Here is a 16286-nt window from a genome sequence, read left to right as displayed (position 1 = left end):
GTTTGTGCCCGACACCTGAAGTCACTTGTGTTCAAAGACGCACAAAAAAAAACACACAAAAAGTCAAACCACAACTTCAAGTCTGGGATTTTATTTATTCAAAGATGAAAATGTACTATTCTGAGGAATGATGGAACAATGGTGTTTATAGCAAAACTGTGGTCCGCTCTTCCAAAAAGTGCTCACGGTCTTTACAAGTAGTAACATGATCAATAGAAGTCTCATTATGGTCAAATGTCTAGTAAGTTTAGCACAATATCTCCACACTCATTTTAGCTTCAATCACTTCCTATGATTGGTCAGAAAACAAAGAGTCCTCCCAAAGAGAAAAGAGGAGTACTTTAAGGAGGACGGTCCCTGGAGTTTGGTCGCATGAGGAGAGTGAAGGCCTTCTGGATCTCTGGACCTCCTCTCAGGTAAAAAAAAGGCATCCTCCTGAATACTTGCTCTTCCTGTAAATACCACCAGAGAGGCCAATCCTGTCCTTTATTTGCCGTTTTTCACGTTGAGCATTTTCTCCTGGAGTTACAAAACAAAAACAAGAAAAGTCAGCATATAAAAATCAGAAAATCTCACCTTCATTAATCAAAACAAAACAGTGTGACATTAGTATGAACCAGGGATGGGTACGAGTACTCGAGTCGCCGTTGATCCCATTATTCGAGTAACATTTCGTTACTCGCGCACCTGTGCAAGCACTGCTTTTGGCTACAAAACTTGAACTCATACAGCTTTACATGTGTGACCCAGCTTTTTGTTTCCGCTAACTGAATATACTAGGTAGGAAAATAATTAACGGGATACAAATGTATGACTTCTCCGGCCACGGCTTCAGCTTTAGTACACACCGAGCCAGATTTCAGCAAAAACAACTGTTTTACAGCAGCTACGGCAACTCTCTAGGAACATATTACACCAAAAGCACAACAAAAACTGAACCGTCTGCTACACCTGCGACATGTCAGTCAAGAAAAGTGATGTCTGGAAGTACTTTGACAAGAACGATGAAGTTAATGTGCAGTGCAAGATATGTGGCGTTAAACTTGCATACCATAGGAATACTAGTTCGATGCTTAATGCATAAGGAGAAAACAGCGGGGACAGAAAACAGGCAGTCTCGCATCCCGTCATTTGCTAGCCCTGTTAGCACACGTCGTTGTTAGCGACGTCGTTGAAATTGAAATCGCTTTCTGTTGGTTATTTATTCATGTTTAAATATTGGATGTTCGTGTCATTTTACTTGCATTAAGTCTACAATTCCGGTCTGGGAGGTCCGTGTCCGATGGACCCTTTTTCTTGTTTATGGTTAAAAAACAAATAATAATAATAATCTGTGGGTACTCGAGTACTTGTTCATTAGGTAATTCGAGTAATCGAGTACAGGGATTACTGTAAATTCCCATCCCTAGTATGAACACACAAACACACATTTGCCAGAAAAACAAAAGTTAAATATAAAAACTCTTTTACTGGGGCGACGATAGCCTAGTGGTTTGTGTCCCTCCCCCCTCAAAGTGGGCGGCCCAGGTTTGAATCAACCTGTGGCTCCTTTTCTGCATGTCATTCCCCTCTCTCTCTCCCTCCCTGATTTCTGACTCCATCCATGGTCCTGTCTCTAAATAAAAGGCCTAAATGTAAACTTTCAAAACAAACTCTTACTTTGATCATGGTCTCCAGCTTGATGGCGTCAGCAGCAAACTTGCGGATCCCGTCAGACAGTTTCTCCACAGCCATGCGGTCCTCGTTGTGCTCCCAGCGGAAAGCCTTCTCATCCATGTGGACCTTCTTCAGATCGCACACCTTAGCTGCACAAGGGTGAGGTAGAAATAAATGCATGAGGCTTTAAGTTGACAGGTTTTTACATGTATATAATTTTTAAAAACAGCATGTCTGCTTCTGTATTTCCCACAACATTTTGTCTATAGGGAAGTGAAGAGTGATTTTTTTAAATGAAAAATAAGTGAAAACAGGGGTGTAAACACAAACCAGGGATTAACTTATTAGTCAGACCTAAACTAAAAAAAAAAATCCTTTTAGAAACAGATGTGTTCATAAAGTCAGTGCAAAAGGTCAGAGAAGTACAACTAATATGAATGTTAAAATCACCTGAAATAACAACTTTGTCATACCTGGACATAAAATGCGATAGAAAGTTGGGGCAGTCTACAGATAATTAAAATCAAAACTGGGGCTTTAGAGTGCTCAATAAAACCAAGGTGTTGAAAAGATGAGACGGTGTTGTGTACAATGGGTGTGCATTTAAAGTGTTTTTTGTAAATAACAGCAACTAGAGGTGCAAACCTTAAATTAAATAATAATCTGTTACAAAACAAATGTAATCGATAATCGTTTTGTAGTCCATATTTTTGTAAATGTTTCTTGTTGCATTGTGGGTTCTAAGATCGGCCTAATTCAAAACAGAAAAAAAGGAGCACACAAACAGAAATAAAACTTCAAGTACACGAGCGCAAAATGAAAGAAGATGACAAAGCGCTGATAAAGGGTCTGTGCTGAAATGCATCCGTTGTTGATCTGTACGCTGCTACCCTTACAAAAATATCCCTTTAATTAACCCCTTTATGAATTCACAATGAACAAAAAGTCCCAAACAAACGAAATATGCAATATGATCTACGAAAGTTCAGTTCAAATTGTCTTTTTAGTCCACAGAAAAAGAAGGACTTTCACTTTGCGATTACCGCTTTACCCCCCCAAACCAAAAGACGTTTGATCATCCAGGACAGAACAGCATAACTAGATGTTTTCCTATATTTTGGAATTTTAGATGATTATTCTTTTAATAACTACAAAACAGAACAACCTTAAAGGGAGAAATAGCTCATAGCGGACGGATGAGCGAGATTGAGCGAGTGTGTGATTACGCACAGAGGAGAAAGATGAAACAGTTCACCTGTTCTATTGTAACTTCATTTACCAGAGTAAAGTGTGCGCTACACTGCAGACTGTAGTCTTTGTTAACACAATGTTTCTGTCAAAACAGCTTCAAAGTGCGATGAGTGCACACTGATGTCTGCACATCTGCTCACCACACTCACTACTCTAATTATAATAAAGTGTTAAAACGGTCAGAAGATATACATTTTTATTTGATGTTTGCTGTCTGTTGAAGTAAGAAATGTCCTAATTTGAACGATTATACAAAGTAGGCCTGTTACTAACAATTATTAAAATCTCGAAGATTCAATTAATCAATAGATACAGTCGGCATCGCTTCATAGTTGGCCTCCCGTGGGGGAAAAGAATCACAGAAAAAAAGAGAACTACGAAATGATTACTGGAGTACTAACTTCAACAATGGGAAGAGTAATCGATTAAAGAAAATTTTGCATTTCTGCACCCCTAACAGCACATTTAATCCTTCTCAGTCAGCTCAGATGTCATCTGTGTGGTGTCATTGGTTCCGATCCGATGTGAACAATCACATGGACAGTTGAGGAAGGGAGTGAGCAGAACAGCCCGAGGGGTTTGTAAATTAAAACTGTTATGTAAATATCAAAAGTACAACTTGTTGTCTCTATGCTTTAGGTCTCTATTGTTTGCACATACAGTACATGATTTGAATTCCATCTCACTGCCTTATACAATATTCAAATTTACCCTTATTATCTTTATGTTTTTTTCTCCCCCGGCCAGTGAAGAGTGATGTCAACAAACACCAAGAGCCCCTTCAGAACTCAGGAGTGCGATGAGACATTTTAATAGCTGGTGTCAGTGAAGAATTGTTTGCGGCAACAAAAGCTTCAGAGCAGCTGGTTCCCACAGAGACACCCTTTGTTTCACAGGATTGTACCTTTTTCCCCGTTGAGCATCTGTGTGACGACGCTGTGGTCCTCGCTGAGCTCTGCCAGCAGCCCAGGAGAGATGGTGAGCAGATCACAGCCTGCCAGGGCCTTCACCTGACCCGTGTTTCTGAAGGAGGCGCCCATCACCACTGTGCTGTAACCAAACTTCTTATAGTAGTTGTAAATCTTTGTCACACTCAGCACACCTAGGGAGGGAGAGGAAAATATTATTTAGAATTGTGAGAATCAGTGTCGAACATTTTTCAGGCTATTCATAGCTTTCACCTGACGTCACACTTATGGAACCGCCAACCTGGCCGGCAAGACGAGCTCTCTACCACACTGTATGACATGAGATGTTACTTTTCTCAGTTGTTTACTATGTGTTGACTGATGAGGAGACGAGCCCGGGTTTTGCTTCTACAGAATTAAATCCGAGAAAGCAAACCCAGAGAGAACGTTTGTGGATTAATGCAGGTAGACCCTCTGCCGCCCCTGTGAGGGGGGAAAAAAAAGAAAAAAAAAGACTTCTCCTCATCCTGACATTAAAGATAGTGTTGAATAAATCTAAATATTCCTGCCATTAACTCAAAATACTGCCTCAGAACAATAAAATTGATAGCTAACAGTCATCCTGATACTATCGTTAACTAACGCTAACTAGAGAATGTTAGCTAATCCCCGATGCTTGAATGATGGCGCATTTCTTGCCCTTCACTTCCCAAACAGCATCATTATCGACCCAGACACATCAAAAATACATAAAGCTGCATGTACGCTCATAGACTTTTATCCTACGTCGATGTAAGGAGAGGGGTTCTCTATATATCAGAGTGAAATATTGATCCTGAAGGTTAAAGACTTCTGTGTATGTTCGTAAAGTCACTCGGTTTCCTTCAACTCCCTCTAGTGAACTAACAAGTGAACCACTCTTTTCTTTTGTTTTTTTTAATACAAGCCATATTCAAGCAGAGACAATCATATTTACTGAACAGAACAGTCATACAACCTCACTAAACATCTTCGGTTTCCACTGTGTTTTTTTTGTTTTCTTCTGAATTTCATCTTCTTTCATTTGAAATGAATTTAATCTGAGGGGGCCCATTTTTGTAAAACACGAGAAGGAAGAGCCTCAGAAAAGGTGAGGGGTGAAAGAGGATTTGTTTTTGTGTATTTCAAGGGCCTGGGGGCTGCTATAAAAAAAAAAAAAAAATAGGGCAAACACCAGGTGCAAACGGGGCTATTTGTCACATGAACAAGCTTTAATGACATAAAGGAACACTTTAATACCTGGGTCTTCGTGTGGCTCGTAGCTTTTGCGGTCCGTATTGTCTTTGTACCAGTCGAAGATGCGTCCAACGAAGGGCGATATGAGGGTGACCTTTGCTTCAGCACAGGCCACGGCCTGAGCAAAGGAGAACAGCAGGGTCATGTTGCAGTGAACACCGTGCTTCTCCTCCAGCTCCCTGTACAGAAATACATTTCAATATTTACTTAGAACACATCACAAACTGTATCCTGTCTGTACATTCATTTTCCATTTCATCCAAAGTTTCCTCTAGATGAGAAACAAGCCCCACTAAACCAGAATGAGTTCTTTCAGTCTTACTGGTTTATTAAAACTTCTGTTTTACTTGAATATGTGGAATCAAATTGAGCCAGCCCAGCTACAGATACTACAGACTGCATCTGAGTGAATGTTTTCTTGTAAAAGCTAACTCAAGAACTACTTTGACATAAACACTTGTTATCAAGTAGTGACACATTTCCTGAGAAGTCTATGTATTATAAGACTCATAGAATGCAGAGCAACAGGAGACTTATCTATCAAGTGTCTCTGGGTGCAAACATTATCAATCATCTGTCATTTTTTTTAAAAATATCCAACACCTTAAAGCAGCCGTTTTACTTTGTGAACTTCCTCTCAAGGGGGTTGACTGTGTTCACGCACAATGACAGGAATTATATTAGAAATAAGTACAAAAAAAAAATGACAACTAAGCATAAACCATGTATTTACATAACTAGCACTATAATAATAAATGCAGAAAATTATTAATAATACAATTAAAACAGATAGATATTATGGCCCAAAGCAGAAGTAAGCAAGTTGAAGCCCTTTCTATGCTGCAAACAGCAATGTACAAGTTTTAAGCCTGAACAAGTTGAAAAACGTCCCTTTCAACCGGTTTCACACACCCATCCGCTAACTGAACGGGGTGTGTGTGTATGTGTGTGTGTCATGACCAATATCCTCAAAGCTGGTACAAGAAAAAACATCACATAGATTTGTACCCTTTATTTCAGGTATGACAGAAGGAGCCCTGAAAAACCAAGTATGAGTCAAGATGTGATCTCAAATACCTTACAGACTACAAAACCTCATCATGGAACATTTCAATGCTGTAAAGATGTGACAGATATAATAAAGTGGAAGTGGAATAAAGCGAGCATTTCTAACATTACACACTTACTTGCCAGCCTGGATTCCCTCCCATGTAGAGGACAGCTTGATGAGCACACGGTCCTTGCTGATGCCTGCCTCTTTGTAGAGATCGATGAGCTTCAGGGCCTTAGCAACCATTTCATCTTTATCGAAAGAAAGCCTGTCATTTGGAGAGAAACAAACAACCATACAGCGTTTCAATGTTTAGGAAAAAAAATGTATAAACATTTACAAATTGTGTTTATTCCAGATACTTTTAAACAGTTATTGAGTAGGACTTCACTTCCTGTTTTTTTATTTACATTTCATCACTGGTCTATTATGAGGTTTATCATCACTGACAGGATTATTTTTGCATCCGTGTGGTGCAAGAAACCACAGAAATATTAGACAGACAAACCCAGTAATGATAGTGTAAGATTCCCCATGGCTGTTACAGTATGACAAAAAACAGCAAGAAGCACCTTTCAGTATTGCTAACACAACAACAGTGTTGCAGACGGACGTCGACACAAACACTTGAAGGAATCTTGGTGTTCATGGGTTACTTTTAATGACAGCTGTCCTTTTCTATCGGAAAGGTATCTTAAATGACTTCTTTACCTGATTTCCTACTCTATCCTATCTCTACAATAAAAGGCACAACAAGCCAAAAAATAAATCTAAAATAAATGTATTAACTTGACCTTCAAGGGGGGGTGGGCCGCCCCCCTAACATAATGGTAGGGGAAACACTACCCAGTGTTTCCCACACACAGACTTTATTTCAATGATCCTACCGTGTATATTCATGGCCGACTAAGAATGTTTGACGAATTGTGATTTTCCTTTTTTTATTTTTTAATCTGTAATCATTTATACTCATCGACAACAAGCCTCCTCCAACATCGCTCCCCTTCTGTTGTTAAAACAGCCATGTGTGTGAAATACAATCTAAATGAGAGTTGAGTTTAAAGAGCAGCTACAGGGCATCATGTTTTTCATGCCAGGTTTATAACATACTGAATAACTGAGTCTCTGAAAACCAGTTGTTGGTTTTACAGCTACAAGTCTCGCCTCGTGAGTGACACTGAACGTTAAGTTTCAGCATGTGCACGTGTTGTTTTGAGATGACAGTGAGCATTAAAGGGACACGTTTCCTCTCGTAATTTGCACCTACCTGGCGTCCACCTCAGTAGAGACTCTGCCTGGGACCTTCTTCAGGATCTCGAGACCGAAACTCACAAACAGCTTGTCCATGGTGTTGTCTACCTGCTCCTCCTCAGTTCTGAGCAGCGAAAGAAAGAAAACATCCAGCTCAGTTAATGCCAGAAAAACACAAGAATATCAATCTTTATTAAAAATAATGTCATCTAGTTGTTTTGTGTTCTAGACTTTAAGTTAGATGCTGCAGTTTCCCACCAACAAACAACTTGAAATTTGAATGATCAGCAGGTGTTAACATTGTCTAACTAAAGGGAAGTTTGATAGTTTTGTTAATCAAACTCGTCAGTAACTCGTTGATTTTTCAAAACGGGAGAATGGAGACCACCTCTGTGTGCATTTTTATAATATTTAAACAAACCTTGATGCATGAGTTTTAGAACAGGGGTCACAGATTTCAGGTTTCCAGTATAGAAGAAGTTCAACATTTGCAAATTAAGAAACTTTGTCAACACCTGTACAGAGAAATCATGTGCTTGTGCAACATCTTTCACTCAAGTTCCCTTTCTTGAGATACACTTCTACTTCAGTTCTGTTTACATGAAGGAATGGCCTCTGATCTGACAACTGCCAAAACAAAAGGTCTTTGGTTTAGCTCTCTTTTATCTCTTACCCTCCTTTGGCGATGCCGTATTTGATGGCCTGATCCACCTGGAGCTGGTAGGCAGGCATCTTGGCAGCAGCCAGGATGAGAGACGGGTTCGTGGTGGCATCCTGAGGCTTATACTCATCGATGGCTAAAAGACAGACACAGCAGACAGAGTGAATCATTTCACTGAACACAGTTTCTCAGATGTAACTCTCATGATTTCAAATACCTCATGAATATATGAAACAACATCCACAGGCCCAGGGTACGAGAGAGGTAGACGTCTTTATCATTTAAAACTGAAATATAAATATACTATTTCTTTAAGTCCTCTGACTAATATTAACCACTAACTGGTTAATTAAATCATTTTTTCTCTGAGGTGTAGGGGGGTTGGAGAATGAGCATAATTACCACAAAATGATCATGACATGTCGAAAAATTCAACTTTAAATAACAAACACTCTTGAGTTCACTTCAAAAGCTCTTTTTTTGTATGTTGAATCATTTTATTTTTCAGATCAGTAAGAACTCAAACAAATGAAGAGTTATTTGACTTTTCATTTAACAAAAACAAAGACGAGGATCGAGGACAAAAGAGGCATCAAAGATTTTCAATGTACCAGTAAAACAACATGACTCTCTCTCTTTGACTGTTTAAATGAAGTTTCGTTATTAACCGTCACAAATATGACAGCTGAACCATTTTAACCTCTAGATCATCACCTGCAGGCCACATCCGGCCCCCCAAAGCTTCCTATCTGGCCTCCCAGATTACAAATGATCTCAGGTGATTAAACCATAAACACAAAAGGTAAATCGCAGGGCTGAAATACTCGCATTGGGTCAATGGGAGAAATTATATTTCCCTTCTGACACCAACTTCTTCACATCAGACTTGACAGCTTTCAGGTTTATAATGCAAGCATATTTTAAAGTCCGACCCCCAAGGTGTGTCAGGACAAAAGCTGGCCCTAGCTACAAACGTAGCTGATGACCTCCGCTCTAAGGTGTCTAAACGGACATTAAGACAAAAATTCAACAAGAACTCAGTTTTGACGGACATATCTGGATGAGATATCATAAAACAAGATCTTCTTTGTTCTTTTTTACTCAGGGGAAAAGAAGTCTCGGTGAGTTTAGGACTCAGCTGTCATGGTGAAACTGCATTCCACTGCTGCTGTAGCAACAGGTTAGAAAACATCGCCATCTTCTGTATGACAATATAATTACACCATTTACAAAACTGCTCAGTCAGAGGAGGCAGATGTTTTATAAAGCTTTTAATTATGAATCAAAGAAGACTATTATTGATCACCACCTTGTAAAGGCCCAGGTTTACATAGGGTAGTTCTAAATTACTTAATTGTATTTTGTTCATTGGTAAAGGTTGGTTAAATCCTTCTGGGTATTCCTGAGCCTCTCACATTAGTTATCAAAAAAACTGCTGATGCTACAACTTATGCATTTGAAATTAATACATAAAGAAAAAACTAATTAAGTGACCTCTAACATACAAGTTTCCTCTCTTTAATAAGTGCGTAATAAGCTCTCATGCATAAAGTTGTTAGCGTAATTATGGCACATGAAGTTCTGATTATTGACCCGAAAGTTAAATAATCCATGATCAGCAGAAACTAGTCACAAGGCCTGTGCTGACATTTATTAACCTGCAGTGCTGTGTATGTAAAGCATCCTGCAGTAGTTTGCAGGACTGATCTGCACATGTTTATTTGATGGGCTTCAGCGGCGGAGCCTTTTCATGAGGCACAGTGCTTTTTAATGACATTACTAGAGCAGCCGAGTCCTGTCTCTGCTGCCAGCTATTCAGTCCAGGAACAAAGCCCGCCTCTGTTTTCTCTGACCCCCCCCCCCCCCCCTTCCAAAAAGAAGTATCATTCATTGTGCAGCAGGTCAGGGGACTTGGGATGGATACATGTGATTAAAGTTCAAGAATACACTGCTGATGTTTCTTCTTATTGCTGCTTCCAAAAGATGAAAATGTAAATTATACTTCACTAGAGATGGTTTCCTCTTTAGGGTAATTTACAAGTGGGCAATTAATTTTCAACAACATTTACATAGATATAACTGTACTTTTATTGCAAATAAGGTACATTTTGTAAAGTAGAGCTAGTGATTTATGTTTGTAGCTGCAGTCTTAGCCCAAGGATCAGGTTCATGTCCAGAGGGATGTGTGGGAAACATGAAATAATTAACTACAAGAAATAACAAAAAAAAGAACTTCTTTTCGAATCAGTTTGTTTTTATAGCTGTGCTATGTCAGTGTAAAGATAAAATAATTTATAAAAACTTTAATTAAAAAGAAAAGTCTATGATTAATTTACTCGTTCCTGCAGTCACATCACTGGCTTAATCTGGATCTAATATCTCAGTATGTTTTTAAGCTGGACACATTTGTCTCTAAAGCCGGAAAGAAACATGAGGATGGTTTATTTTGTTAGCATTATAATTTGTTAGTGTTTAGTGTCTACTTTTGGTGTCTGTTCTCTTTGGATTAATAATGGTGACTTGTAAACCTGTTTTGAGCTGGACTTATTGTTTATTCATGACACAATAATCTGATCAGTCAATCAGTATCTAATATCCTGTTATCTGCCAAAAGATGTTGCACAATATCCCTCATCTCACAAAAAACCTTTAAGCTATCAATAACTGTGTGCATGATTTTAGGTCACCAAGTAGCTGCTTCAAAGTTTAAAAAGTGATCAGTCAGCCACCTCCATTGACTTTCAAGCTATTCCTGCAAACCCCTTTTTTTCCCTCCCCAAACTGCAGCAAGGCTCAGGTGTCACACCATGTTTCACCAAGTTCTTGCATTAGTTATGTGAAACACAAGTGGTTTTAACATGTCTAAACTTGCAGGCTGTGAAACCTCAGAAATCTTACAACATTCATGAAATACAGAGATTACAAAAACCAGAAGAACGGGTGCTTTTTTAAAACAAAAGAAGGAAGTTAATGGCTGTGTAAATCTTGAGAAACCACTCTTCCTATTACTAAAATTAACTTTAAAAAAATAACAGAGCTGCCAGAGGTGTTCATTGAGGTTCAGGGATGATCTGACAGAACGTTTGGATCAGTACTCTGGGACAGAAACTGTAAATATGTGCAGGACGTTGTAAAGATGACAACTTTTTGGCCAGTGAAGCAAAGTTGTATTCACCCCCTTTAGTTTGTAGTGTTGTTCAAGAAAATATGCAATTTATACATGTTTAGGGTTTATTTCTCTGTTTAGTTTTCTCTCTCTAAATGAGTGATAACTTGAAGTTTTACTAATCTCTAAAATTAAGTTTGCTCTATTTTGTTATAACTGTAAGGTACAGACAATAACAAAGCAGCAAACACCTACATTTGGGATGTTTATTTAGGGGTTGGAATCATCCCCACAACACGATATAATCCTGATACAATTCTATTTCGATATTAAACATGTTGCAATATGCTGAGAATTGTGATATAATAAATTGCGTTTAAGCTTTTAAACTGCACATTATGTCCACTACACTAAACTAAATCAAGAACTGTTTTGTCAAACAAGAAAACAACATCTATTCATCCCACTTCAGTCTTTTTATTTCTACACAGTGGGAGTCGAGCCCACAGACTGACCAACACAGTGATTAAAGTAAAACAGCAAGCACCTCACAATCTGAACTGTTGGTATTTCAGTCTATCAAACGTCAACATGAATTTTTAACAATGCAACTTGTTTCAAATAAATTGTGCGACCCCTTCAGTAGTTAAAAATTTAAAAAGCATATCTAAAATATCATAGTTAAAATATTGATACCTGGCCGCCATGACACGATATAATATCACCACACAATATATTGCCATACTATGCTGTACCTCTAGTATTTTTGCTCGACTATTACATCAGAGAGAGCTGGACAGAAATGTAATTTACCAGCACTAGTGAACTGGATTAAATGCTGCAGCTATTTTATTTCCTCATGTGTGTGTACACATTAGTGTGATACCTTATAATAGGACATTAAACATAAAGAAACAGCTTGTATAGATTTGTGCTAGCATCTCTTACTCTTGACATGATATGATTATGCTTTTTTTTTAAAAACGTTGTAAAATGGTATCAAATATAAAAGGTTAGAGTTAAACGTTTTTCCCTTCAAGGTTATGTGATGGGAAATATGATAATGAACTTAAAGTATTTGCTGCACTTCCCTTTTACTTCTTCCTGGTCTCAGTAATGTTTTCACAGCAAGCTGGTATTGTTCTTTCGCTATACATGTGAACTTGGATTACTTTAAACTTGTGCAAAATCAGTGTGTGTTAGCATATCTAGTTGTACAGTTTCTATATATCTCATAATCATAAATTGGAGTGTATAAACCGTGAAGCCAGCATGTTGCATTGTGTGGTTTTTCTTGAGATGCATATACCTAATAGATGTACTGTAGTATAAACTTTGGTTAATTTAGTAGGCAATGCCAAGAGGTACAGTAACATCAAAACATTCTCAGAGATCACTTCATTCAGCTGCACATGTCTTTTCTTGAGCCCACGTTTGACTTAAAAGGTATTTTCTATTCAAGCCTCTAGACCAGGGGTGGGCAACTGGCGGCCCGGGGCCACATGCCCCCCCCCCCCCCCCCCCCCATCAACCCTCAATGTGGCCCTCAGATCAATTTTTAAATATCAAGTAATTAGAAACATGAAGACAACATGACAAAATCTGCCATGAAATCATAAAAAAAACAGAAATGTGTCCATGATAATATTTCATCACTGGTATATGTTGAGTTTAATTTGAGACATAATCGACTGTAATCATTTGTGTATCCTACAATTTGGCCCCTCTGGCAGTGAGAATTAAATGAATGTGGCTCCTTGCTGTGACCGAAGTTGCCCCTCCCTGATCTAGACTTAGTAAGTGCTATGAGGAAGACTACATCAGCAGGCATCTATTTATTTGTATCTGCTGTGTTTTTCTGTAAGACACTCTGATGAATTGTGAAGAGAAGTGCAATGATATTCTCTATATTTTACAAAAGTCATCTATGTAAGCATCCACTACTCCTGCTAAGTATTAAGTGTAACATCATCATCATCATCATCATCAGCTTACACAGTGACCTCTGCAGGAGTCACAGACCAGTTCTGTCATGTCATCCTGACTCTGCAATCCTCAGACGAGGAACCAACTGGGGTTTGTTTTGCATCACAACACCTCAGTATTATAGCTCACAGTTCCTCATTCTGACCTATTGAGACACATCAACTTTCACTCTGTGTACATTCAGGGAAGAACGAGGAAGGAAAATCTAATTGTACACCCTGTGGTGCAGCGTTAACTCACAATGTACACCTGTAACTTTATTTCACCACCACTTTAAAATACACATTTCACAACAACAACAACAACAACAACAACAATCTCAACAAGTGCAGGTTAAGCCAAGCTTCAAGTTCTGTCCTCTGACAAGTCAAAAAAACAGCTTATTGTAAGCAAAACACGCTCATTTGAATAAGCAAATACGTCATCTAGTTAGTTAGCACAGTTAGCTCAGGTGGCTAACGTAAAGTGTTACTAAGTGAGGTAACTTTAATCACAGGTAATTGGATTAGAATAATCTTTAAAAAAAAGTGTAAATACGCTCGATAGTACACAATCTTATGTTAGCATGTCAGTCTATATAAAATGACGCTGACTAACACATCACGCCCACTAACCGTGAGATATTGTCACAGCGGTCGTTCGCGTGAAACTTCCCGGTCACAAAGGTAGCATGCTAACGTGCTAACATGCTAACACGAGCTTACAGCCCAGCGGGGTTTCGTTACCGTTAAAATCTCCCGTGTCCGCCACCACCACGGTGTGTTTCTTCAGCTGGTTCAGCGCAGACTCCATCTTCCGCCGCTTGTCTGGTGACACGTTGGACATGATGAGAGGAGACTGGAGCCCTTTTATACACAGAAAACACGTGAGAGCAGGCAGGACTGTCAGAGACGTGACGGGAGCGCGCAGCACGGAGTGACGGTGACGGGAGCGCGCGTTTCACAAACGAGCCCTTTTTTTTTTTTTATAAGGAAGGAGGCGCGTGCAGTACAAAGTACGGGAAAAGGAAAATAAACACTCTTTATTAAATATGAAGGGAATCACTCCTGTCACAGAGGACATGACAGATGAGACAAAGACTAAATGATTTAATTCAGAATAATATTAAATCACGATTCACTAGTAAAGTCGATATCTTTGGAAGTGCTTAAGCAGCCTAAAATAACCACTTACCACACAAAAATACTCCCAGTATGAGACCACTTACCACACTAAAATACTCCCAGTATGAGACCACTGCATTCAAAACATTCTGCAGTAAAGTTTAAAAAAAATAATGAGCAGGATTTACTCAAAATATCATAAATTCAAGTACCTAATTTATACTATTTGTCACAGCTATGAGATATTTGGATTATTTACTAATAGCCTACTGTATTACTTTAAACTGATATGCTGCATTTTAAAGGTCTGGATTACTATTTACATACTGTGGGGTTGTTTGATGTGAGATTATGATATTTTTAAAACATCTGAATTAACTACTTTGAATCTTATATTAAATTTTTTTGCTCCTCTATGTTTTTTTTAAAATTGTTTTCTTTCTGCTTTAAAGAACCATAAGCTGTGATTTTAAGTCCTAAATATATAGTCATACATATTCATCATCTCTTAAATTTGACTTTGAATAAGACATTTGTCATAATTAATTTAATCAACTTGCACTGAGTAACAAAACATTCAATGAGGAATAACTTTATAATGACTAACGGGCCTTTATTAGCACTTGTGTTTTCTTTTAAGGAAATTATTTGTTGAAAAAAGTGAAGGTAAGAATCTGCAAACGCCACCCAATGTTTCAAGCAACTTGGTTTAAGGAGTTTTAGAGGTGCTGATGTACTATCATGGAAATCTGAAATAAAGAAATGAATCGTTTTATTGCAAATGGCAGACAAGGAAAAGTGTCCTGTTCCTTGTTTGAGAAAGGAAAACCATACAGCCCGGCAGCAGGAAGTATTTTGTAGTTACCTTCCTGTTAATCTTGTTTTTATCTGTTTGCACCATCAACAGGTGTGACAATGATACCTTTGTTAGGCCACCTCTTCTTAGCAATTGAAATGTTGCTTCAAGTCAGAAATATAACCGTGGTAGAAGAATATTAAAACCCTTCATTTTACTATAATTCTTTGTCTAAAACTATCAAATTTAAGAGGCTTTGCATTTGTACATTATTATATTAAAACTTCTCCTAAAGGTTGAAAAAACTTATCTCTCAGAAATAACTGAGATATTTCCTTTGTGTGCTTAATGATAGCTGTGGGCTAAGGTATCAGTAATATGTATCAAGGACAGGTGGAGCTGTTGTTAGAGCGGCATGGTCACATTGTATTCATAATATCTCTGATTATAAAATGTTTTATGAGCCCTGATTTTGATGAAAAGCTGCGGTGCAATAATGTTCATTTGTAGGAATGGAGTTCCATCATTAGGTGACTTGCAATGCAATCAAATTTCAAATACTGTGAAAAATACAAAACTTTACATGAAAAGAGTAACATGTGAGGTGTCTCATTACCCAGAGTCTGCTCTGCATTTCAGTCATGTCTGATTGCATCATGTGAATTTGATTACTTGACTATCTCAACAACAGCACTGAGACACATGTTCCTGATTTATCTTCTGGTAGCTCCTTGAAGATATCTCTTATTTTGCAATAATGTGGTAACAGTTTAATATGTGAAAACATTTGGTTTGATTATCTTCCTCAGCATGTGTGTCTGTATTCCAACTTGGTGCTTCAACCCTCAGGCTGTAACAGCATAATGACTCTGTCACTTACTCCATTATCAAAGCTGTGGGTCTGCCTTACTTACACATTAATAATTAACATATTGCGCAGTCGGCATTGGGACACAACAGCAAATATCAGACAGGAGTCGACACAGGGCACGTCTCAAAATATTTCTCATACATAAAATATGACTGTCAAGGTACGTCCCATTTTTCATGCTTAAAAAAAACGTCCTTTAACAAACTCTTTCCCCCCCCAGAGGCAGAAATAAACAAATGCCTCCATCGGGGCAGTTAGAATACATTAACTATGTCACTCTTTCTTGTTTGACACAAATGTTTCTACAGTTCTTGTTTATTTTGCTGGAAAGGCAGGTTTGGTACATGAAGGTTGCAGGCTTATGTTTATTG

At 38.3% G+C, this 16286-nt stretch overlaps 1 protein-coding gene across 1 annotated transcript; it reads right to left on the bottom strand.

Moving 5' to 3' along the window:
* Positions 1-75: 75 nt before the first annotated feature.
* taldo1 (transaldolase 1) lies at positions 76-14064 on the bottom strand. Its single transcript, XM_065952711.1, has 8 exons — positions 13871-14064; positions 8066-8189; positions 7409-7516; positions 6278-6409; positions 5094-5269; positions 3812-4009; positions 1660-1805; positions 76-519 (listed from the first exon to the last, which is right to left on the bottom strand). The coding sequence occupies exons 1-8, from the start codon at positions 13968-13970 to the stop codon at positions 487-489; spliced, it is 1017 nt and encodes a 338-aa protein (XP_065808783.1). The 5' UTR covers positions 13971-14064; the 3' UTR covers positions 76-486.
* Positions 14065-16286: the final 2222 nt, after the last annotated feature.

This window comes from Labrus bergylta, chromosome 3 (genome assembly GCF_963930695.1).
Source record: "Labrus bergylta chromosome 3, fLabBer1.1, whole genome shotgun sequence".
Lineage (NCBI taxonomy): Eukaryota > Metazoa > Chordata > Actinopteri > Labriformes > Labridae > Labrus > Labrus bergylta.
Note: the sequence above shows the minus strand (reverse complement) of the source record. Positions and strands in the feature narration are given on the sequence as shown.

Bases quoted from the DNA above. Each gene is read 5' to 3' on its own strand.
- taldo1 (XM_065952711.1), bottom strand. From the start codon at position 13,970: ATGTCCAACGTGTCACCAGACAAGCGGCGGAAGATGGAGTCTGCGCTG. The intron at 5,270-6,277 runs GTAAGTGTGTAA...ATTTCTGTACAG, and splicing joins GAGGGAATCCAGGCTGGCAA to GGAGCTGGAGGAGAAGCACG. The intron at 4,010-5,093 runs GTATTAAAGTGT...CTCCCTCCCTAG, and splicing joins CGAGCCACACGAAGACCCAG to GTGTGCTGAGTGTGACAAAG.